Source organism: Aulonocara stuartgranti (genome assembly GCF_965226115.1).
Source record: "Aulonocara stuartgranti genome assembly, chromosome: 11".
In the NCBI taxonomy this organism is placed as follows: Eukaryota; Metazoa; Chordata; class Actinopteri; order Cichliformes; family Cichlidae; genus Aulonocara; species Aulonocara stuartgranti.
Genome location: NC_138947.1, coordinates 29,022,898 through 29,049,603, shown reverse-complemented (window position 1 = coordinate 29,049,603; position 26,706 = coordinate 29,022,898). Strand labels below are relative to the sequence as shown.

General features: G+C 38.9%; 1 protein-coding gene and 1 long non-coding RNA gene across 4 annotated transcripts in view; one reads left to right on the top strand and one right to left on the bottom strand.

The window, feature by feature from the left end:
- Positions 1-10,258, bottom strand: part of eny2 (ENY2 transcription and export complex 2 subunit) — a 133,672-nt gene extending 123,414 nt beyond the window's left edge. The window contains exons 1-2 of one of the 3 annotated variants that reach the window (XM_082552144.1): positions 10,177-10,258; positions 9,726-9,811 (exon numbers count right to left, since the gene is read on the bottom strand). Coding sequence is in view for 2 of the 3 variants with exons in the window: in XM_082552141.1 (XP_082408267.1) it covers positions 9,726-9,829 (104 nt within the window). In the remaining variant the exon portion in view is untranslated. Of the gene's footprint in view, positions 1-9,725; positions 9,891-10,176 lie in introns of all 3 variants that reach the window. The other 2 variants (XM_082552141.1, XM_082552142.1) reach the window with 2 other exon arrangements.
- Positions 10,259-11,517: 1,259 nt separating this feature from the next.
- Positions 11,518-12,585, top strand: LOC309718049. Its single transcript, XR_014279858.1, has 2 exons — positions 11,518-11,722; positions 12,328-12,585. It is a non-coding gene; the product is annotated as an uncharacterized lncRNA (long non-coding RNA).
- The last annotated feature ends 14,121 nt before the right edge of the window (positions 12,586-26,706 follow it).

Below are 26,706 nucleotides of genomic sequence, written 5' to 3'. Positions count from 1 at the left end.
CAGTCTTGTCTGTCCAAAGGACATTATTCCAGGAATCCTGTTGTTTGTTCAGATGCAATTTTCTAAATCTAAGTCATGCGCCATGTTTTTTAGATGCTTTTTCCTTGCTACCCTTTCAGACACGTCATACTTGTTCAGTCTTTTTCTTATTGTACTGTCATGAATTTTAACATTTAACATGCTAACTGACACGTAGTATAGTGGAATGATTATCTGACACGTAGTTCTTGGGTTTTGGGCAATTTCTCTGAGAATTGCATGATCTGACCTTTGGGTAAATTTGCTGGGATGTTCACTCCTGGTAAGATTGTGGCATTGTGGTAACGAACACCTTTGCCAGCAAACTGCTAAACCTCTTCTTTTATAGAAGTGATCACACTTGCAGAAAATCAATCAAGTGCATTTGATTATTAGGACCTGGTGCTAGTTATACTCTAAATTTCTATGGGATTAGTAAGGGTGTACTTAGTTTTTCACAGGACTTTATGCAGTCCTGTACATACCATTTTTTCACTATATAATTTAATATGAGATGCTAAAATACTGGGAGACTTTGTCTTCTCCAAAGAACTGCATCAAAGAACATCAGGAGAGAAATTATTCAAAGTGCTGAATGCATTCATGGCAGACCCAGAACTAATGACAAAAATATGTGTCCATGTGCAACTAGCCACAAGAGGGGACACAAGGATAAAGGCTGTCAACCCCACTGTCATGACATCACACTGTATGTTCCATCACCAAGCACTTGTATCCAGATCAATGGAGCCAGAGCCTCACTCCATTTTAAAACCCAGTAACTGTAAGTAACTCTACCTCAGTTCAATACTGTTAAAGTCCTAATGTCAAACCCAATCAATTTGAGTTTGAAGAGCACCTGTTATCAACTTTATCAGTTTTATAAAGGTAAAATCTAATTTTCTTCCAATTTGGGGGCTTGCAGGAACCTGATACATATTGGTTCCACTCCTGGCCTGCAGTACCAGTCAACTAATGAGCTGCTAAATGGATCAAAAGTCAACACAGAGTTCACAGAGGGTGAAGATAAGAAAGGAGATGCGTCTAATCACAAGAGGTGAAAAGAGGGGAGAAATAAAAATAACAACAAAGGTGCTATTTTGCTAATTACTGATCTAGTAATGCAAATATGTTATTTCAAGTTACACATTTGCATTACGCAGGTCTGAGTCAGGGCTATGTGTAATAGCAAGAGAGAGACTGCAGGTTTACAAGGCATGGTGGGACAGAGAGATTCCGCAGGTCTTTCCTTCCTGCTGCTCTCAGACTCCACAACAAGGATCTAACACACACATCCACACATGTGCAATAACACTAATTGCAATTCTCTTTTTCTGACAACATTGTATTTCATTCTATTGTATATAGTATCTTATTCTTATCTTATTCAGATTTGACTTAAACATATGTATGATATCTTTGTTACTATTCAATGCACTAACTAAATGTCCTTGTTGCTATAGTCATAGTACGTCCTGTAACAACTAATATCTCTTTTGCATGCGTGCAATAACAGCCGCATTGATGCCACTAGGAAAATGAAGGTTCCATTGATTTTATTGACGGGTGACTCATCCGATCGGCTGCAGTCTTTTCCAGCAGTGAGGACACCAGACCAAAGTACATCTCTGTATTACATTCATAAGGGGTGCATCAACTAATTAGACGTGATTTAAGCAAGTGCTTCCCCTTGAGAAGAAAAAAGTTGTACTAATACTATCCAAGAACTAACTGAAGTTTGAAGTAGAGCAAAAGCTCAGTTAAAGTTGATGCTCATACTGGAAATAAAAAATACCCACAAGGGTGAGCTTTGCTTATGGTTATCAATATGTGTGCAGGGTTTGGCTGAATCATAACAGCAAAAAAACATTCTTGGGGTTATATTGAAGTTTTCAATTTAGCATGCATTTGTATACAATTATCTTCTCAACCTCTTCATATAGACCAGCTCACAAATGTTTATACCCTGGTAAATGCTGTCTTTCTGATCCAAATCATTTACCTACATCATGTGGCGAGGGAATGTTACCTTCATTTTTAAGTAAAAGATCACACCTGCTGGTCCGTGTCCACTTTACCCCCTGCTTTAGGCAAAAGTAACAGAAGTTAGCATGCACATGTGGAATTTAGCCCCATGGTGGTTGGAAAGATGATCCTGTGAAAAGTGTGTAAACTCCAGAACGGAAGCCCCGCTGTGACCAATATATAACCCGGCATGAGTCATCCTGCCAAGCGCCCACAGATATGATGACCTTCTCTGCTTCACTATATTCTCAATAGTTGGGGCCCTGAAAGACTACGTATGAACATGCCCTCTGTGATCATCTTCAGATGTTCTTCCCTTTCCCTGGAGACAGTGAGACAGCAGAATAAGGGTGGAGAATGGAAAAAGAAACCAGTAGAATCAGAAACTATCAAAGTCTCTGGGTCATTCACTTTATACACTACTTCCTGAGTTTATTTGATTAAAATTTGTCTCAGGTAGAGATTCTCTTTAGCACTGTTTTATTCAGAAAGTTTGAATCATTGCAAAAATGTGTGTGTGTGTGTGTGTGTGTGTGTGTGTGTGTGTGTGTGTGTGTGTGTGTGTGTGTGTGTGTGTGTGTGTGTGTGTGTACACGCTTTGGGAGTATGAGTGAATGGTTGAGAAGACAATGGACAATCAGGAAGACTGATGTAATCATAAAATCAATCAGGATTTGACAGATAGCACCATCTCTCTGCTCACCACAGCCAGTATTTCAAAGATATCACTGTGTCAGTGCTTCAAGACTTGAACACAACCACAGTTTGAGTTCTTTTTCCTCGTCAAGTCTACTGCAACTGAAACGAGCTGCTGGGTTCATGAGGACAGTCTGGCTCACCCTTACGTTAAAGAAAGCCCCTGGCAGGTGCCAGAAGCTCCCCAAGACACATATCACATGAAAGGGAGTGGAGCTGTTGAAAGTAAACAAATTAGCAGTTGGCTTTTTGTGTTGCCCTTAGGTTTGTGGAGTTTAATTAGTATTGGAAGAACATGCAACCACAGGTAAAAAGGGTCCTGGATAGAGAATGATGTGGTATGTGTTTGAAGTGATAACCACTGGCCCTCTGCAAAGCAAGAACTCACTATGTCCAGACCCACAGCTCAAACACAAAGAATGGGATAGTCTACTAGCAAAATGGGATTCCCATTGTCCCTGTGGCTTTGTTAAAGTGTAACCCAAAGGGTCAAATTTACATTCTTAAAATTACTCAGAATATAGTTAGTATACTGTGCAAAAGTCTTAAGCCTTGATAAAGTCATGAGCAGCAACTCAAAATGGTACTCTGTTGTTTGTATGGTCCCCATGTGCTTTTATACATGCCGAACAATGTGGAACATGCTCATAAGTGGGGCTATTGTGGCTCAAGAGTTGGGAGTTCGCCTTGTAATCGGAAGGTTGCTGGTTCGAGCTCCGGCTTGGACAGTCTCGGTCGTTGTGTCCTTGGGCAAGACACTTCACCAGTTGCCTACTGGTGGTGGTAAGAAGGCCCGGTGGCGCCAGTGTCTGGCAGCCTCGCCTCTGTCAGTGCGCCCCAGGCTACAATGTAGCTTGCCATCACCAGTGTGTGAATGTGTGTGTGAATGGGTAGATGACTGGATGTGTAAAGTGCTTTGGGGTCCTTAGGGACTAGTAAAGCGCTATATAAATACAGGCCATTTACCATTTACCATAATAAGATGATGAATAGTGTCTCAGGGGATCTCCTCCCAGATATGGACCAGGGCATTATTGAGCTCCTGGACAGTCTGAGGTGCAACCTGGGAGCATTGGATGGATGTCTTAGAGGTGTTCTGTTGGGTTTAGGTCGGGAAAGCTTGAGGGTCAGTCAATGGTATAAATTTCTTGATCATTCAGGAACTGCCTCCATACTCTCACTACATGAAGCCAGATGTTGTCATACAGTAAGAGGCACCCGGGAACCACTGTACCAGTGAAGGGTCTGACAATGGGTCCAAGGATTTCTTTGTGGAGGAGTTGGACTACCTGTGTAACCTCTGTAGGGTCCAGGTATGATTTCGTGCTACCAGTAGTGACATTGAGCCTAGCCAAATGCAAAACTAGTGAAAAAACAATCAAAAAAGAAAAAGGGAAAAATATAGTAATCTCCACCTATAAAACCATTCCTGTTTTAGGGGTTTTGTCATTGTTGCCCCTCTAGTGCACCTCAAACCTATTAACAGCCCTCTGTGCTACTTAACTGACCAGAACAATATCTCAGAATTGATTAAAAGCCTTATTTTAATTTTTTTTTATTTATTTATAACGTTTTTACTGAGTAAAAGACAGGAAGAGAAAACAAATGGTTTCATAGTGTAGTGATCCATGCAGTTCTGTCAGGAGACAGAAATAAAAAACTGGCCAAATTAAACATGGGGAGCCATCTGCTGTGTTGATCTCTTGTCAATAAGGGCTATACTGAAAGCAGCTTTAGAGAGACAGACATACATTCACTACACTGGAGACCAAAACAACATTTAAAATAAAAGCTTTAACCCACATTCGAGGAGTGTTGGGTGTAACGCGTTACTACAGTAATTAAATTACTTTTCCACTGAAAAAGTAGAGTAACTGATTACTGTTCATTTTTAGGTATTTTAATTACAGTTACTTACAATGTACTTGCGTTACATTGTAAAATAATTAAACTCGCTGAATATCATTATTTAATTTCAATAATTTATCTTAAAGGTAAAAGTAAACTCTGCCGCTTTAACATCGCTGTAGTGCAGGTGCTGCATAGTCGTATTCTAAAGCAGAAGATGTCGGATGCCTGTTTTATGAAATGGACATATTCCCGTCTCTTCACTTTTCTGAAACAAGCAGACAAGAACATTACAGTAATATGTAAGCTATGTCCTGGGGAGAAAAAAATATCGGCTGCTGTTAATAGCACAAGTAATCTACTGAAGCGCCTGACACGAAAGCAGAGACGAACACTTCTGAGTGATCCTTGCTCATCATCCATGGATAACACCGCGGCAACTCCTGCTAAGCAGGCAAAACCTGATTTTACTTCAGCAGCACAGAAAGCGTCTGAAGGTGAGCTTAAAAAATGATTGCAGACTACATTGTGGAAGAGATGCTATCGCTGCGTACTGTAGAGTCTCCGTCTTTAAAAAAAATTTATTTATTATTTAAAGAGTTTAATTTCTATTGTTTGTCCACTCAAGGTTTATAGGGATTTTAAGAAGTATTTAGTTAAATAACTTATTGAGTAATTAAGTTACTTTTCAGACACAGTAATTAGATAAGTATTTTAAATACAATATTGATTAAGTAGTTAGTAATTAGTAATTAGTAACACTAATACAGTGGAACCCCGACTTACAAAATTAATTTGTTCCCGAGGTTCTTTCGCAAGTCGAACATTTTCGTAAGTCGAAGCATCCATCGCGCCTTTTGAGTGAACAATAGGCTATAGGCTAATTGCTAACTGCAACAACAGTACGTCGTTCAAGTGGAACAGCGAAGCGCAAGTACAAAAGCCAAAGGGGTTGTCACATGATTCGGAAGGCATTGTGGGCATTGTAGGTATTCTGGGCCCAGGAAATCAGAGCCAGTGGATTTTGTTACACGTAACACGGGCAGAAATATTGCCGTTAAGTGCCTACGTAATCTGAATACTTTGGATATATTGTCATGCTTTTTACAACTACATGAATATACTATTTCTGTGTGATTTATTACTATTACTGAAGGCTACTCGCCACCAGTGTTGGTCAAGTTACTTGAAAAAAGTAATCAGTAACTAATTACTGATTACTTCCCCAAAAAAGTAATCCCGTTACTTTACTGATTACTTATTTTCAAAAGTAATTAATTACTTAGTTACTTAGTTACTTTTTAAAAACACGATTTACAACCTGAATAGGTGATAAAGCGATAAATCTTTTAGCCCAATTCTACTTTTTCTGCATAATCCATCATACAAAATGTAATCAAATGGAAAAGTCTCTTTTTTTAACTTGTTTTATCAGTTTTAATCTTTTAACTCTATGCATCAAGCAAAAATTTAATTATATGCAACATTCTCTGACTTGAATAAATTAGTTTAACATTTAAACCTATTTTCTACACATTCCAGCACATAAAATAAAATACTTTTTGTGTTTACACTCACTCTTTCAAATAGATGCAAGTAAAACACAGCAGAAAATAAATAAAGTCAAAGACTCAGCGGTCCTGTTGCTCTATTTTCACCTGTAAAGCAGGACTGCAGTAGGCGGAGGTTTACCTTGGTGCAGGTGTGCAGCGGTCAGTTGCGCATTACGTCGTTGCGCACTCGGTGCTTGCTTGGAAGTTTAGGGGTTTTTTTCGCTGTAAAAATACGTTTTCTTCCCACGCACAATGGACGCTAATGTTTTTTTCACTTTTTATGGAATCAAACTCAAAGTAAGGTCAGTACTTCCACGCTTTAAACGCTGCACGCTCATACTCTCTCTCACAATCGATATGTGATCCATTGTTGATCTGCACACAGCTGTTGTCACTAACGGCGCACTCGCTTACGTCACTGTCATGAGACATTCTCGCAAAAAAATCACGGTTTTAGTAACGCAGTAACGCAGCGTTCCTACGGGAAGTAACGGTAATCTAATTACCGTTTTTGCAATAGTAATCCCTTACTTTACTCGTTACTTGAAAAAAGTAATCAGATTACAGTAACGCGTTACGCGTTACTGTCCATCTCTGCTCGCCACCAAGCTGGCGTTAGCTGAGGTAAGTTTGTAGACTTTGCTTTCAGAATTGCACATGATTATTTGTGGGTAGGAGGTTGTTAATGCTATCCATCAAGTATAACAGTCTGCAGTCTATGAACTAACCTCAGTTAATGGCAGCTAACAATGTTAGCTTGGTGGCAAGTAGCCTTCAGTAATAGTAATAAATCACACAGCAATAGTACATCAAAGATACTGAAGTGGCACATAACCCAGGTAGCTACCACAACTAAAACAAGGTAGTTGCAGTAGGCTAACATTAGTTTTTTTTTAAAAAAATAACTTACTTCCCTTAGGTTGGAGGTGGAGTTTTTTGACGCTGACAGCAGCTTGGTTGCTGGCAAACAGAGTTCGCATTGAACGGTCAAATTTCGCCCATCCCTTTGTTGTTTAAATACGAAGTGGAATTTCCAAGTAAGGAATGTATTCCTGCCCATGCACTGCTGGCTCTGTTGTGCTGGCTTCAGGTCCATTGTGTAACTGATGACACCAACATTAACAAGGCGCTTACATTAGAGCCTCTTATTTCGTGTTTTGTTTGGGTCTCCAGCAATGTGTGAAATTACCAAAATTAGAGAGGGGATAGCCTAACATAAACAGTAAAAGACCATGTAATCCATTTATTTCAACAAAGCAACTGTATTCTAATTATCACCCTTTTAACTGGTAACTTTAACCGAATACAGTTACTTGTCTTTTGTATTTTAAATACGTAACAATGGTACATGTATTCCGTTACTCCCCAGTACTGTGGATGAACCACAGTACATACATTATCTGCAGTATCAACCTACATTTACTGTTGTTTGGGGATGAAATAACATTTGCATATTATACAAAAGTAATACTAGGGTTATGCTTGTCACAAGATGCCTGGATGAAGATAGATAGTAAGATTCAGTGTCTTCTGTGGTCTCCAAATGTGATGAATCCAAAATATCCACATATTTTCCCAGACACCCTATCTCTTTCATACCCTGGTCCAGCCAGTAGGCCATGTGAATTGGGCTTCACGCTTCCAAATCCCTTTGCCTGCCTTCTACAGACCACAACTTCCTACCACAGGACCCCTGCCGCTCAACCAGGCCCTCAGGCCAGACCACTGGTCTACCCAACACTAATGGCTCTGTTTAGTAACTCAGAGCCTTTTGCTATTCTGCCAAGCACTCTCCAGGAGTCAAATTTGACATGGAGACCAGTGGCGTGTCTAAAAAATTTTTGTTGGGGGGGCCAGGTAGGGGCACAGATTTGGAGAAGGGTGGCAGATTTAATTGGCAGATAATGTTTAAAAAAAAAATTCTACCAACCCTTAACCATAATTCAATAATCCTATAAACCTAATAACCAAATGCACTTTTAACTCTTATTAGAATGAGATTTTAACCACTACGGTGCAAAGTTTTTAGATACTGCGTTGATAAAGTACAAGAGATACAATCAGTGCTTTGTCAGTGTTTACTCAGCATTCAAGGACAGCAATATTTGCATAGTATTTTTACTGACATATAGTGCACATATGTTTTGGGCAAAAACATTTTTGAAAATTAAAATACGAACATTTGTAACAAACAATTGACAAATTAGCCAATGCCAATGCAAAACTTTATCTGCCTGTTAAAAAAAGAAGATAATCTTCTCACAAACTGGTGTTTGATTTTGAAACAGGAAAAAAGTGGGGAAACAAATGAAAAGACTAACATTTGAATAAAACCTGAAAGCAAGTAAATACTTTCTATGCTGCCTTATGATAAACTTTGGTAATATTGATAAAGAACAACACTGGCTGATGATAAAATACAGTCAGCTGGCATGGTGACACTGCCAGTATTAACCTGCAGGGCTGGACTGGGACAAAAAAATTGGGCATTTTTACTACAGACCGGCCCACCAGGTATTAAAGCCATAAAGCCTTTGAATGAAAACAAATGCTGTTGTGACAGTGATGTACAGTCTTGTTGGTATATGTATGATTTCTATACATTTTACGTCAGATAAAAACTTTGGTTGTAAGATTTAGATAATTATTTAATAAAGACTAGGTATTTTAAATGAGAATAAGAAAGAAAAGTATTTCTTTGTGCCCACCTTTCCCTGTTAATGCCCTACCTGGCCCCCTGGCAAAACTTTGCTAGACCCGCCCCTGCACAGTTACCAGCTGTCAGCTACATAAAAAAGGATCCTGGTGTTATTTATCTCTCAGAAACAGTTCATAACTTCAACTCATTCATGTCACCTAAAAGGTAAACCTGTTTCTCCATCACCTGTTCAGCTCTGATGGTTCAGTAAGGACATCTCCTGGTTTCATCTTCATGTTTCCCTCTCACCACATATCTAAACCGACATCATGACCAGCAGCTTTACAGCTGTGGCTCCAGCAAACATCAGCTGATACTAGAAATTAATATTAAATACATTCTAACAACAGCTGATCAAGCTTAAACGTGCTGCTGTTGTTTAGCGCAATATCCGCTGGTTTCCTCTTTCTGGCGCAAAGTGAGCGATAAACAAACAAGAGAGAAAAGCCGATCAGCTGATCATTGATCAGTTTCATGATTGAAGTAGCAACAGGAGAGGGAGGGGAGAGAATGAGAGAAGAAGAGCCAGCTGTGCAGCGTAAGGACAGAATAAATCCAGCTTTGTGTCTTTTTTCCATTCTAGCTAAAGTCCGGGACAAACTGCGTCTCTTCTCAGCTCAATACGAAACGCGTAATATTTTCTCTGAATGAGGGACCATTCCATTTTTAAGGAGCCGTTGGCAACTCTACTAACCTTATGAATAAAATAAAGTTCACTATTAGTAACATCATAGCACCCACCCAGCTGTATAAAAACTCCGTCAAACTGGCTAGAACGCAGTATGAGTTATTGCAACTGACAGTAAAAAGTCAGCAACATGAAAATAAACTCCACCTAAACTTGGTTTATATCTGACCCAGATAGACTGCAGGTCATAACTTCTTACCTGAAGTTCAGTTCACCTGACACTCGGACTGGCGGCTGCTTCGGGTCTCTCCTCCTGCCTCCCCTTCCCTCATCCACCTGTTGCCTCTGTGGAAGCCCCGTCATAGCCACCACCAAACAACGGAGTTATTTCTACACATCGACCTGCATCTGGCCAATCCACCACCTCTCATTGTTCATGCCATTACAAAAAAAATAAGTCACTGGGGATATGCCCGGTATGCCCGATGGCCAGTCCAGCTATGTTAACCTGCAACCAAATCTGCAGCTCCATACAGCAATGTTACGACTTAGATTATATCTTATAACTCATAACTCTTATGTTAGCTGCCCTCAGTAGCATACTGTCTGAAATATTCCACAGCTGCAATAATTCTTTAAGTGTTATTTTTTTCCTTGGTATTCTAATTTCACCGAAGTTTACTAAATTCAGCAAACTTGATATTACTTACCGGGACATTTATTCTGTCCTCATTTTCTTTCACCGAAAAATTGTTTCCTGCAGTGCCATCTTTCGTGCTTGGCTCTCCTACCTTTGCTAAGGTGATGCGCATAGCGCAGAAGCGATGCTGCATTCACTTACACTCGCATATCTGAGCGTCACCGTGAAAACATAATCGGACATTTGATATTTGATTGAATTTTATTGTTTTGCCTTTGGGGTGGCACCTGGGGTGGCCAGTCTGGTTTGGGGGGTGGCCTGTGCCCCCCCAGGCCACCCCGCTGGACACGCCATTGATGGAGACCCATAGCACATTCTCACAGATTCCACAACATCAACAGGTCAAATCACACCAGCATCTGTCTCCACCACATTCTATTTATTCACTAGTTAATTGTTTTGTAGGACCTTAAAATACATTGTGTTCTTAAAAAGGCTTCATATGGGGTCTGTAGATCTGGGGTACAATCAGGGACCACTCAAATGAACCGTAGTTTCCCACTAGCTCTTACCATGATGTTGAGCTGAAAACAGCTGATTTCACTTTTGCATAGTTTTATTTTCAAGGTTTGTTTTCAAGGATGGTTCATATTGATTGAACTGCCATGATATCTATATGTTTCTAAGCATTCGTGTATATTGGTATCTGACTTTGGAGATCAGATTATTTTTTCCTCCCAAAGTTTTTCCTTAGCAAGTAAATATCTCGATGTCCACTGGATAGATAACCCAAAAATTTTGTACAGACTTTTACATGCGGCTAAACTCTACTGTTCTCTGGTACAACATACCAGCAAGTTGATATCTTGCTTAAGGCAGGCAAATATTTGCTCATATGGGCAAAACTCAATATTTTGAATCCTAGAAATATAAAATACTTTTCTGAGGATGAGTGCAAATACGAATAACTGGGGATTTTATATTAAGACATCATAAAGTACTACAGGAAAACTACAATGAAGCCACAGACAGAACTTTATATCTTCCAGTTTTGAGCCAACAGATCTGCTGAAGGACCCTGACAGCCACTGATTTTATCAGCCTTGTCTCACACCTTATCGTAACCAAAGATTTAGCTTACTATGAGCAAAACAAGGTGTGGTTTTCTGGTATGAAGAAAATTCCACCATCCATGCTTCTGCTATTTAAAAAATAAATAAATTACAAAATATTACAATTTTGCCCCCATCAAAAAAAACTTGCATGTATCACAGCAAATTCAAAAGTGTTAAATTTTTTGGTGTTAATAGTCTTCTTGCAAAAGTAGAGTTAATTTTACTCTAAGTAGAGTCACATTCTTTTAATGTAACTCTGAGGTGTAAAATGATAGTAGTTAAACTCGAATGTTAAAAATGAGTGTTTCTCTGTCAAATCTGGAGGTGTTACAATGGAAACATTAACTCTTGACCTCTTAACTCTGAACTCCTAGAGGGGCTATGACACCAACAGAGTAAATTCACAGACTCCGCCCCCAGCACCATAGGCTCCAATCGAAGCTGAAGTGAAGCCGTTTCAGAACATTTTGCTCTACATATTTGAGTTGTTTGCCATGCTTGGTAAGTCATTTTTTCAAAGATTGTTTCAATTATTATTATGAGCTTTTACTTCTGTGGCTCTTTGGAGTTGAGACAAAGCTGTGTGAAAGGCATTAGCCATGTTGCTTGGTGATAGCATAATATTCTGTCTTAGCTAGCTGAAAGGTATTGTTTGCGGGCAAATACCACAGCCTTGAAAAAAAGCTTGCATGTGAATTTTCAGTCAAACCTTTGGTCAAATACACCTAAAACAATGTCTAGAATGTGAAATGTTGGTATAATGGTGCTACTTGAAGCCTGAAAACGATCGCCCATTAAAAAAAAAAAAACAAAAAAAAAAAACGAGCAAACAGCAGTAGCAGACGTCCTGACTGGATTCTACGTTAGCATTTAGATCCCTCCAGAGTTTTGTGCACACGGTTTAGGTAAAAATTAAAAAGGTTGAGGTTTTACATTTAGTTCAGTATTACCTGTTGCCTGTGTCTTTGTCTTTTGGGAAAATACTTTACACAAGTAATGGCTCAAAGAGGATTCCTTTTTTTTTTTTTTTACTGTGCTGCAATTGTTTACTGGATTATTTGTGCCATTAATTAGTGTCAACTAATTTTTATTCAATCGCCGCACAGGATATGCTTGTGAAGATGGAATATGGGGGAGAGCAGAAGTGCGTTGAAGTTCCACAAAGGGATGAATGAAGGACATGCATATTGTATTGAAGAAATAAGTGTTGAGAATGCTGTTATTTGCATTTACCAGCTCACCTATGTCAGACCTTTTGATAAACAAAATTCTAATGAAAGTGAGAACATGTATACTGTTACATCTTTCAGAAAATGTTTTGAAATTGTGGTGCACAGTTCAGAATAAATGTTTTTCAAAAACCATTGCGTCTTTTAGTAAATGTTTATTTCCAAAAGAAATTTCTAGAAGTTCAGAACAGTAAAATTCCCGCTCTTTAGAATGAATTAGAAGATAACTCTTACGTAGTTAAACTAAAATACTCTTTGAGAGTTAATATATAAACTCTTAACACCAAGTGTTAAATTATCAACTCCAGACAGATTTCGTGTTTAACACTAAATCAGAGTTAACGTACCAACTCTCCAAAAAGAGTTAAATTAACACTCTCTGGTGTGGACCCATATAGACACTTTAATAGTGTTGAAATCAAATCTGACAGTGTTAATTTGGACATGCTGGATTTACTTGGAAAAAAAAAAGTATCCTCATTGATAAGAAAAATATATACACTACACTACACACTCGCCCCATCTGACTGCCAGCACTGCATCTTGTCTACAGCACAAACAACACTTTTAGTGTTTGCAGCCCAGTTACACCAATGGTGATACTACATTAAAGGGATGACCTGGATTCAGTTACAACCCACCTTTTCAATAAACCATCACCACATGAAAACAAACGAGCCAACAAACAAGAGAAATTGATCAGAGTCAGATCAGCATATTTTAAAGGATTTTAACCAAAAACACTCCTACTGAGTATATATGCTGATCACCCTACATCAGAATGCCCTTCAAAGATGCAATCTGTAGTTTCTTAAGAATTGCAGCTATTTAGGGTTGCTGTCTTGCATCCTGCAATCAGAAACTCTTGCTATTTCTTCAAGGAAATGTTACAGACATGGTTTTCTGGCTTTGCTGCCAATACTGTAGCTGCTGCGATGAGCTGATAGAGAGGAACAGAGACACTTCTGTTTCAAAACATTAATCCTAACCTGACCATCACCTGCCAGCACACTACAGAGCCTCATTTCCTGTGTGGAGATTTGCCGACGGGAGTAAAAGCGGAGCGACATGCTGCAGACTACATGCTGCAGAAAAAAGAATTTGTCATCACAGCAGTATGTTTTTTTTTTAATCTACTATAGCACATGTTTAATTTTTTTTTTAAGCTGACAGTAGTTTAACCCATTTGTACACATAATGACCCCAGCAATAAATACTCTAACAGGCTAGAGAGAACCATTCTGTTTCTTGTTCCACCTATTCAGTCAACTCCAGGTTTTTCTGTCATCACCCACAAGTGTTGAAGTCTTTCAACAGAACAATAGAGTTCCTTTTTTGAATTCCATCCAGAACACTGCCTCGAGACTTCACAGGGGCCAAATATTTTGAGGTACTGTTCAGTCTATAAGAACATACAGCATTCATAGTCTCCCCATATAATCACACATAAATGACTCTCTCATATTCAGGAAAGTATCTAAACACAGTGGGAGTTTGTGAACACTACTGGCCAAACCCAGCTTGTACCTTCATGTGTTCCATTCTTGAAAAGAGTCCAGGCACTCTCCAGGAATTTAGTGCTAGGAACTAGAGATGGCACGATACCACTTTTTTATGTCCGATACCGATACCATAAATTTGGATATCTGCCGATACCGATATGAAGCCGATATAGTGTATTTTTAATCAATAAAACTGTTTTTTTTTAATATCTTGCTGTTTTTGTATAAGTTCATACTCAAGTTAAAAAACAAAACAAAACACTAAAACTATTCTGTTATACCTGTATGCAAAAAATACACAGCACCCAAATATTTCATAGTTCAGCAATACTGATCAAACCTACTCCATCCTCCCTATTCTGGTATTTTAAAGAGTAAGCAACCTAAATAATAGGGTTCTAAAACTCCCAGCAAAAGAAAAAAAAAAAGATGGGGAAACACCCACCCTCCACCTCATGATGCTTAATCAACATAATCAACATGATGCTTAATCAACATAATCAACTATAATTTGATGCAGTGTGAAAAAAATGCACAGAAATCAATTATTTTTCAAGAATAATTAAATAGATTCAACATCTTTCTTCAACAGAATTGCAGACTGCACAGATGGTACCTTCCCAAAGGAAAAAGTACTACAGCTTACTAGGATATGAGCCGATTTTTGAGAAAAAATTTACGTCAGTATCGGACCGATACGTAATATCGGATCGGTCCATCTCTACTAGGAACTGTGCAATGCTTACATGCATTAATTCTAACTGTAACCTAAATGGTGATATTCATTGTCATTAGAAACAATTTGTGATGCAGGAGTCATCAAGCCTAAGTCACTGCCTGGACCTCCTAATCAATTATTTCTTGTTATGTCAAGTGTGTGGCAGTTTTATATCTGCCCTTCTGTTGAAAAATTCTAAAATTGTTCAGCATAATATGCACAGGGCAATGTTTCAAGTAGCTATACAGTCAACTCAGAATTTATATTATTATTTGTTTTTTATCTTATCTTTTTTATCTGTATTTGTATATTTTTGTATATTTTTGTTTTGGGTTTTTTTTTTTCACTTTTTTTGGCTCTCATGAAAAATTTTGACTACCAAAAAAAAACATTTTTATTGTGGAATAGGTTCTTGAGCCATCCCTCATTTCTTTATATTTTGTTTCCAAGAAGCCAGACTTAAAATTTTCCAGTGATCTTGAGCAATAGCTGTAGAGATTATGTGAAGGTCTTTCAAAGTTTTTTTGGACATTGACTGCTTTTTCACTTACTATAATTTAGGTCCTTGTACCTAACCGTTTTGTCACAAACAACGCTTTGTCACTCTTTTATTATTGCTTTTCCTGTATTCACAACTTTAGATCATTTTAAATTTGCTCACCAAATTAGCTGAAGTGCAGAACATCAGTGATTGGTAGTGACATTCCTCATACGATTTTTAAAAAAATACATTATTACTGGAGAAAGCAATTTTTATTTTATAAGCTTACTATTATCTAAAATATTATTTTGGGTGTAACCGATTGATCTTTTCAATATCTTAACATTTGAAAACTCAGTTATACTGTACTATATACTATATGCTATACTATATACAGTTAGGTCCATATATATTGGACATTTTACAGTAATATTGGAGGGGATTTCTCTAAGGAATGTCCCTCTTTTTGAAGTGACGCTGAGGACCAGGGAGGGGTGTGTCTGCTGAGGCAGCTGGGAAGCTGTCCAGAGCAGTCAAGGTGCCAAACAGGAAGCTCTGTGGCAGAGCTGCCACGAAGAAAAGCATCTAGTGGTTGACACCCTGTAAATATAAACTGATGCACTATAACCGAATGTTGTGTGGGTCCATGGTGTGTCACATGAGGGTATTCACATTCAAACTGAATGAAGAGTTTAAGAGTTTCAGCTACTTAACATGTGCCACCCTCTTGTTAAAAGGACCAAAAGTAAATGGTCGAATGACTTAAAGGCTATTTCATGGGAAGGTGTGGGCAGTTCCTTCATTATGTCATTATCAGTTCAGCAGATAAAGGCCTGGAATTGATTTGAGGTGTGGCGTTTGAATTTGGAAGATTTTGCTGAGAACAGACAACATCCAGTCAAAGGAGATCTTCATGCAGGTAAAACAAGCCATCCTTAAATGTACAGTTTGGTAAATCCTGATAAAGAAATAGAGCACAGGTGAACTCAGCAACACACCTGGATGTCCACGGAAGACAACAGTGGTGGATGATTGCAGAATCATTTCCATGGTGGAGAGAAACCCGTTCACAACAGCCAACCAAGTGAACAACACTCTCCAGGATGTAGGCATATCAATATTCAAGTCTACCATAAAGAGAAGACTGCGTGAAAATAAATACAGAGGGTTCTCTGCAAGGTGCAGTGCGACCAAAGAATAGAAAGGCTAGACTGGACTTTGCTAAAAACATTTTTTTTAAAAAGGCAGCACAGTTGTGGAAATACATTCTTTGGACAGATGAAACCAAGATCAACCTCTTCCAGAATGATGGCAAGAAAAAAGTATGAAGAAGGTGTGGAACAGCTCATGATCCGAAGTGTACCACATCATCTGTAAAACACGGCGGAGGCAGTGTGCTGGCTTGAGCGTGGATGGCTGCCAGTGGCACTGGGCACTAGTGTTTACTGTGGTGTGACACAGTGGGCACTAGTGTTTACTGTGGTGTGACACAGGACAGAAGCAGCCGAATGAATTCTGAGGTGTTTGGAAACATACTGTCAGCTCAAATCCAGCTAAATGCAGTTAAATTGATTGTTAAAAAATGTTTTAGCTCTTCACATTTTTATGCAGTCCTTTTGTTCAACCCACTGAATTAAAGCTGAAAGTCTGCATTTCAGCTGCATCTGAGTTGTTTCATTTAAAATTCATTGTGGTAATGTTCAGAACCAAAATTAGACAAAAGTTGTTTCTGTCCAAAAATCTATGGACCTAACTGTAATTCTAGTAGCATGGTGGATATAGTTAGTTCTGTTGTTGTTATCAAGCACTACTAGGGTTATGCTTCATTTGTTTTTATGAATTCAAGGATTCAAGAAGCTTTATTTGTCATTCGCATCACATGTTAACATGAGGTGGAACGAAATTATGTACACACGGTCCCAAAGAGCACAGGAACTCACCATGTATCCTGCCTTCAATCTTTAATAAATTATAGTGTTATTTGCCCCTACTTTTGAAAGCACATGAAATTACCATAAATATGCTTACAATCACAGTAGTAAATAAGATCTTGTAACCTGATATTGTCAGAAGTAGCATTATTGCTGGCTCAACTCCTGCTGCTACCATCACAGCGCACTTTTTGCTACTACTAAAAATAACACTACCAGCAGCTTTGAATTCACAGGCGCTGGCACATCATCCTAACCCTCTCACTTCGGCATCCATATAAAGCTCTGGCTTCCCACTTGACTGGCTGATGATGACTTACAGCATCCTAGATTCCCAGACACCAGAGCTGGCCAGCAAGGAGGAAAAGAGGGTGCAGGCTGAGATGCCAGCTAGCTGGATCGGGGCATCTGTTCTGGATGATTTAGGCAAAGGCCTCGACTCTGCAGCCACGAACAAATCACTGCTTCTCTCCTTTTTAAAGACGGACCATTTGCTTTCCTTATTCCACTGCTAACAGACAGGAGCTGTTCAATCCAAACCTAAAGACATCATATTTAACCTCTGTAGACCTTGCTGTGGCTGCAGTATTGGATGACGCTTGCAATGACGTCAGTGGTAACAGTGAGGATGGGTAATGAGATGGAATGTATCGCCAAGGATAGGTATTTATTCAAATGTAATGTGCCAACCCTCAATCTGGAAGCTTATATGATGGTGGTGTCTGTGGTTTAATGTCTGCAGTCTCAAACCAGGGTTATTAATCTCCAGGGACTATGCTTAGCCCTGAGGGACAAGGATCTGGGTATGGAAATGGGTCCATTCATGACTTACCATATATGAGCTTGGTTCATTGGTGGAAGAAAGAAAATTAACCACAATCTTACTCATTCCCTCTGTACCAATTAAGTTCAACTTACTTCCCCTTTTCTTACAAATACCTCAGCTTTTCCAATATGTATATACCACAGTCCAAGTTTTTTTCTACCAACTGGTCTAATTGTAATTCAGGCCTCTTGTCTCTCCTGGTTTACCCTCAGAACATTCAGGTAGACTTGCAGACTCTGCTACTTTAAGGATTTGATACCATTCCAGCCATGTATCAAAACAAAATAAGAACCATAAGAGTGTTGAGGCGTGAGGGCAAAAGAGTCGAGAAACGTAATAGTTCTGGGTTGTTATCCCGGTTGCTTAGACCTCTAAAAGGAAAAATAGCCCAATTTGGGCTAAAAGGAAATCGTACCAGCCTTGATCTTGGACTGAATCATTACCTCCACAACAAATCAAATTTGCATCAATGATTATTTTCCAAGGGAAGAGAAAATTCTTGCACAAAGTTTCCAGAGGTATAAACAGCAATTATTGACAAGCTTTCACCACAAAGGTAACCTAACCCTTCTGAAGAGCATGCAGCGTTCAGCATGTGATATGTATTACTTATCCAAATCTTTACGAGTGTTGCATTGCTGCATGATACAGTGGGCTTAATGTGAGCAGGCAGTGGCAATTGAGATTATTGAGCTGTACTAAAGTGTCTCAGTTGCCAAAGAGAAGGTAAACTTTATTGGATCTTGCAAAATTTGATAGCTTAAAGAAGAACTTGATCTGCCCTTTCTGTCTGCTGTGGTGTTGTTGATGCTCCTCTGGACATGCTGATACACAGCTACAATATCCAGACTGGTGTCATTTAAGTAATTCTGCCTAAAGCCAGTGTGATGATGATATTTGAAGAAGGTGGTTTGAACTTTTGCACTGTGTTATTCAGTGGTGGAAAAAGAGCCACTGCTCAGAAAAGCAGCAATTTAACAAGAAAAAATCAGTTAAAGGCAAAAAGGGATACTCTTATAATTGGACTTGATCAATTATAAATTATATGACAATATGAAATGATAAAACAATGACAATAGTAACTGACATTTTGCAAAAAATGGACTGGCAATACATAAATAAGCATACGCATAATTTATGCTTGGGGCAGGGTTAGGGGTTACATGCCATCTGATCATAAAATACTGAGTCACATTTCAGTTTAAATATTGAATATTAGTGCTTGTTGCTAGTCGCAGGAGCCAGTCAGCTATTATTGGACATGCCAGACATTTTACAGTAAGTTGATCAACTATATTAAAATGTAACAATTTAATATCTTCACACTTCAAGCCTTACACAAAATGTTAGCTTACCATTATTTGATGATATAGTGTGATTGTCGTTGACTCGCAATAGCAAACTGCTAAAACATGAGTGGTGGTGCTGGTGTGTTTTGGGGCTTTTATAACTGAATTATTTCACCAATAAATTCTCCAGCTGTAACACTGATCCAGTCACATGTTAGCATCTGGAACGATGCATTGAATGCATGCATTCATCCACAAAGAACACACATCATTCCACTGTGAGTGTGATGTTACATTCTGCATTTATAAGACAGGGAAGTAACTGCATAGCGACATACACTGAAAAAAAGGGGATTGTCCATCTCTTGGATTTATGTGAGCGTCTTGCGTGTATTCAACACAACTCCCTCATGCTTTAAAGTTAAGTGTAACTATATTGTGCAGAAACTACATGATATGCAGAGAGGGAATATTAAATTGTTCATATCATGTTCGAGTGAAGTAAGTCAACAATATAGAAATGTTAAATCTCGCAACACCGCACATGATTTCACGCTTTGGATCGTGGTTTGAGGAAGGCATCCATGTCAGTCAATTCGAGCAGCAGCCTTTACTTTTTTGGTATACCAGAAAAAGAAAATTGGGTGGTTGTTACATTTACAAAAGTCTAACTTGTAATTTGAACAAAATAATTTCATGTTTCTATGTTGAATGTAATTAAATCATGTAGGATCTATATGAAATTCAACAACTTAATTTGTTCTTGTTGAGATGACATGATACAATCTAGTAAGAGTGGTTAGTTGCTGGACTCATGAAATTCACAAGATCACATGAGATTTCAAACTGCAGGAAAATCACTGGCGTTATAAGAGGCAGACAACTAGACACACACCACATGTATGCTATCGCCTTGCCTTTTAATGTGGTTTAGCCTGTCAAGGACAAAAACGTACAGATTTCAAGCCTCAAGTTTCATCTGGATTGGTGGCGTGTTGGTTAGTGCTGTTGCCTCACAGCAAGAACGCCCTGGGTTCAAATCCACAATCTAGCTAGTTGACAGTGGGTATTCTGGCTTCTCCCCACAGTTAAAAGTCATGTAGTTATTTGAGTTAGGTTAATTGGTGATTCCAAATTGCCCATGAATGTAAGTGCAAATGGTTGTATGTCTCTATGTGATAGACTGGTGAGCTGTCCAGAGTGTACCCTGCCTCGTAACCGATCACTTCAGGGTTATGCCCCCGCAACCTGGATAAAGATAGTAGTCGTTGTAAATCCATTCAATTTTTATGTTAACCAGACCCTAGACTTTGTTGAACGTATGTAGTATTTAAATGACCAAGTAGTATCGGGGTAAAAGTTATTGAATAGTGTTGGAATAAAATGACAAAATATTGAAGGATTAAAATATTCCAAGAGCTCAACTTACTTCATCTAAACATGTTTCAATCACGTTTTATCAACACAAAATGCACAGGTTTATTGAATATGAATAAGTTAACCGAGTTTAACTGAGTACTACTGAATTAAGTAAATCCAACATGGTCTTTTTTTTTTCAGTGTAGGTACTTTGCTTTTATATAGTAATAAAACCAGAACAGAGCTGTGGTTGTGCTCAGACTGATTGCAATATGTAAACAATCTAGTCACCAAATGGGAAAAAATTCAACGCAATCACTGGGCAACCACCAGTTTGTCATAGACAGGGAGGTTGCTGTCCTATTTTTCATATAGTGTGAGTAAGCCATAACATAATCCTCTTCTATGTTTTTTTGTTTGTCAAATGCTGTGTTAAGGTTATAATGTGCAATCTTAAAGGTAATAGTGGATACATGCAAAAGTACAATAGTTTCAATAGTTTCACAAATGTTGGGGAGTTTATTGACATTATTTATACAATTATATTGCATTTAGTGGAATAAACTGTTGTTCTTAAAACCATCATCGCAGCCTTACTAGCTATAGAAGCATTCTTGATCAAGAACAATTGTTTATTATGTTTGTTTGTTGCCTTTCAGCATATTTGTTGAGTTACTTCCTCTGCAAGGTTTGATAACTGATGAATAATTAAAAGTTTACAAAGCGGATCACTGCCAGTACTGATTGAAATACATTATGCTTTTTGCACAGATCAACACAATTTGCAATGTAAAATGTGACAGTGGAAGAAGTATCTCCATAATCTGTTTTCATGTGAAAGATCCCACTTTGACCTCAGAGGAATATGTGCTGAAATTAGACTCTGTGGTTTGGCTCTGCCAAAAACCTTCAAACTTTGGCCAACACTAATACCGAGGGAAGGTCACGGGGGCAAGTGCAATTTAGCTGATCAACTTTGTCATTTAATATAGGAAATGTACTGATTTATATGCAAGAATTTACACCTACTGTTTATTAGATTTGGAGAATCATAAAGTTGCATGCACACTTTTAACTTTAACATGGCCACTGGAAATCAGATTTAACAAGTACTATTAGTGACTCCCAAAATATATGCATGTTTTAGTGTTTCTGAAATGGAGAAATGCATAATTAAAACTTTTGGCTGTTCGAAGTCCAGATGAACAAAGAGTCCATTAAAATGCTGCCATAGGTAATGGATTTTTTTTTTTTTTACTCTGGCAAGCATTCTAACTATTCATTTTTGATGAGGACCCAACTCATAAACCAAGTACTTTTATTTTGTTTTTCAGTTTTTCTATTAGTCTGCTGGCAACGCCCCACTGCTTCAAGCTTTCTCTCTGTGATCTGTTACTTACTTTATGCTGTTTTCAAGGACAAAGAATCCTCCACCAGTAGAACTTTACTCCCAATTATCATTAAAAAAAAATCTTACCTTAAAGTACTGTTGGAAACTGGCTCCACAATTTACATATGTAAGAACTGGATGAATAAACGAGTCTGTCAGGTTTACACAAAACTACGTAAATGTCTGAGAAATATCACAGTAACTGCCAACTAACTGGAGAAGCACTTTGTCATTGTGCTGTGGCTCATGTTGCATGACATCCAACTGCAGTGGAACAGGGTTTCTAGTGCTGTCTGGGAGATAGAGACTGAATGGAACCCATCACTATTACCTTGAATGTTTGAGGTCAACCATTTGCCATACTCCTCTCTCTCTGCAAGCAGATGGTAGCATTGCTAGTCTGCCAAGTTTGTGCTGACAAGAATGCGTTTGTGTGACCAAAGTATCCATTGGTGTACATATGTGTACGTGACCACACATAAAATTGTACGCGGCAATAATATGCTAGAGTTGATTTTTATTCATCGTGAAAACCTACTCAAAATTTCCCCCTGTTGTCCACAAACAAGAGTGTACTGGTGTGTTTTCATGTCTATTACAAATCCTGTCACAGGGAAAGGGTGTGATGGGTTTTGACTGGATGGATGTAAAAGGAAGATGTACTGTAACCTTAGAAAATACAAAATGAGATTCAGGCAAATAGTGTGAAGTAGATAATACAAAGGGAGTTAGTGGACCACATTGCATATCAGTATATCCTGCAGTCGGGGTTCTGAGTTTCTCACTGCCATAATTAGCATAGCATGTATCAGGAAACTGCAAGCGCCATCAGGGCAGAGCCTGATCTTCAACAGGTAACAAAGGCAGTGATGAGTAGTCAGGCTTGTAGCCTCCATTTCTACCTTTACATGTTTCAGAAGTTCAAGATCTGATTTCCTTTGTTTGCAGCTTAACTTTGTGTTCACATGTAAAAACACTAAAAGAAAGACTGTACGTGTGTCCTCATTAGGATTCACATTTGTTTTATTGTGTGGAACTGTAGCCTAATGTTTATACTGTTAACTGGTAATTATTTGACAATGCATTTCAGGTCATTTTAGGAGTAAGCAACATATGGATTTACTTTTAAGAAAAGTAATGAATACTGCGTATTAGAGTACATTTCTTGAGTAACGACCCCAAGACTGATGGTCAGCCACCCTATAAGCAGTGGAATGGACAAGCTATCATGAGAATAAATTAAACCACACACAAGTGCAGCTCTTATGGGCTCAGATGGATGTAATTAAGAACGATACTACTGGTCATGCCTTAAAGCAAGATCCTTGGCCTAGCGCATCATAATGCAACAGGTAGGTAGGTAACAGCAGTTAGCAGTCGAGCATTCATTTAGGACCCATGAAGAAATCATTTATTGTGTCCTTAATTTACAATGAGTAGGAAAGCACCTGGGTCATTTATAAGCTAATATGCCATGAATTCCACTTCCATAGTGCTCCATAGAAGCCTAAAGTTTGTGCAAAGCTAAGGCTGTTATCCTAGCTTAGCACAAACACAAAAAACAGCTTCCATGAGTTCCTAGTGCCCCGTGGGTTTCTCACAGGCAATTAGGGAAGATCAGGCTATGTCACAGATGGCATATAACCCCTCCCTGCCCCCAAACTAACCATTTGCAACATAAAAATGAAACATTTTGGAAAAAAGTCTATAAATTCTTGATAATAATTTGTAATATGTAATATGGTTGAACTTTCCAAGTATTTCAATGAGTGTCCAATAAAGTTTGGTTTAAGGCTCTACTAATATACAATACATGACTGCGATAAAATGCAGTATTTGAATGACAGGCATTACACTGTTGACATGATATATAGGTACTCAAACTCAAGAGAAGGAAGTGCTCAAACACCACTAAAGCTGCAATGTGAAGGAATATGTGTGTCCCATTGTTCCCAGTTGGAATGAGGTTTGGCAAAGTGCCTTGGAACTCCTCTGAGACCAGAACTGTAGCACAGTAATGTTTACCATTCCTGGATGGCAGCGCAGACACAAATATGATGTCTCACAATGCCTATGGAATCAAAGAACATGTTATTGCTTGTTTGCATTCATAAAAGCATGTAAAGCTTTGCCTGTGCAGCCTCCCCAGCTTCCACATATATTTCCAATCTCTGCTGCATCACTCTCAGAGTATAAAATATCCTTTTGTGGTTGCCATTAACATTCACCCAGGAAGCTCAATCAGTAGCCAATTCTGGTTTTCCCTCCTTTTTGTAATTAGGCCCCAGGCCTTGTTTGGGGTAGGCTTGTGCATTCTGGCTGAGAAGACATGCTGAGAGGGGATTTGTGGTTTGGGAAGCCTGGGCTGGAAAGAACAACTGTCTGCTGGAGCCAACGACTTGCCCCCTCTCCGATTTGACACATGCCCTACACTGTGACAGACTTTGCAGACAGGATACAGCCTCAACATGTGCACAGTCGAGACCTCTGCCAGAGAGCCTGGAGCTGAGAAGCCAGCGCAACAACCAGAAAGGAGTGCGGAGGCCGCAGAATATCCTCTGGAAGAAGATAGCAGCAGTCTGGAGCCTCCTGGTCAAGAGGCTTTGGAGTACAAGCATCGCCTGAGGCCAATAGTTTTAATTCCACGGGCAAAAGTTCCTCATATTGTTGAAATTACCACATAGTCTCGCTTGCATATGCGCGCAAACTCAAGCTGACACAAAGGCATGCCTGCACATTGTCCACACATTCATAATTACACTTTCATAACCACACATTCTCGTCTTCTTTCCCTCTCTCACACACTCACATGCTTTTCTCAGGGATGTTCTCTTGCCTTGAGAGGAAATTATTTCCCAGCATTGATGCCCTTGGAGAAAAAATTAACTTTGCATTCATACCTGTGCAATTGTGTACAGGAAAAATAAAACAGAACCAACAAGGAGACATTGTGCAATAGGAGCCAGAGAAAAAAAGTTTTTCCAGATTACACCACTAGTTCATAAGCAATGCTTGCAATGTATTATGTATTGCAATCCCTTCAGTTTTAAATGTAACCATCTTACCTCTTTATCAGCATGTATTGAAGCAGTTCTTGACTATGTTATGCAAATGGGTGAATGAGATGCTTTCAGCTGGATCTAAGTAAAAAAAATAAAAACTGCTTTGATGAATATACGCGTGTCAAACATTGTGCACAAAATGAATTTCATTGCGAAAACAGCATTATATTGACATGACAAGCCAAGCAGATCTATGCAAATACCACAGAATTAAGGAAAGTCATTTATTGCAGTGTACACGTGTTAATATTCAAAGGTAACTGAGATGGAACAAAGCGCTCAAAGTTGCAGATTATTGTAAATTTGCTAACTGAGCCCCGGATGGGCCAACTGCATGAAAGACATCTCATTGCAGGTCTTTAAGTTAGGTACTACTTGACAGATCCATCTTAAGCAATCCAGCTACTTACTTCTTCTGCATCCCAAAAAGAAAAAAAGGAGCGGGTCAGGTCGTCCCTGCTCTTGGCCAAAACACTATCTCATCGCCAAGCCCGGCTGTGTGACTGGACAGGGCTGGATTTAGCACTGCATGCCTCATCCATCTTTGGCACTTCCAGTCTCTCTCCCTAAATCAGACAAAGATGGATGAATTTTCAGGAAACCTCACTCCTTCTTTCCATTCACTCCCTCACCTTGGGGAAGTTACCCTGCTGCACTTTTTGCATTTGTCTGCCCCTTACCTACACTCATATTTTTTTCTCGTCTCCTCTACTTTGATCTTGCACAGTCACTCTTCTTACAAACTCTTGTCCCAATCCCATGGTCTTTTCCACAGGCTAGCTCCTTGCCCTTTAGATGCAGTATAATATTATTCAACTTGTTAAAATACTAGACAACTTCAAACAGTTGTGCATGGTCAAAACTTTTCTTTACGGGTTGTTGCCAGAGAAATGTAGTTAACATTCTTGCATTTTAGCTCAAACCATTTTTTGACTTAATTTTGTTATGTAAACGTAACCAAACTGCAACTGAAAATAGAATAGAAAAGGGTCAATCTTGCTACGTGTGCCTGTGGCCTCCTGTGCCAACGGGCACAAGAATGGCATCAAGAACATTTGGCAGCATTATCTGGCATATTTCCATTTGCTAGTTAGCATCATATATATTGTATAGCTGTTGGGAACATCATTAGATCAGTGCTTAGTTATAATGAAAGTATGTGACAACTGATACTTCAAAATGAATGGGGCTATCCATTCAAGTGGTCAAGACTCAGGCTAAACACCAAAAATGTAAACCTCATAATGGTGTTACAGGAAAACTCGAGGGATCCCCAATGTCATTAAGCTTCATCCTCTGGGAACTCTCCGTGTTTTTGCAACATGTTGTTCCAGTTCTTCCAGCCAGTTACTATGTCAGTCCCAGTGTTGCAGTAGCAAAGGCCAGCGATCACCTGTGTCAGTGGGCTTATCGTGTGGGTATGATGAATATTTGAAAAAGAAAACGTCACAGCCAAAAAGCTAACTAAACCCCAACATTTTTATCTGCTTTTGTTTTTAAAAAAAACTTGTGGGAATCATCCAGTGTCTATCATTGAAATCCATCCAAGAGTTTTACAAATATATTGTTCAAAGCGGGGGCAGTTGATGAGCATTGCCATTCAGAGTCATACACTTGGGTTACCAAAAGAAATTTTGTTAAAACTCTTAGGCGCATCTTTCAATCTTAGGGGGCACATTTTTCATATCTGACAGTGCT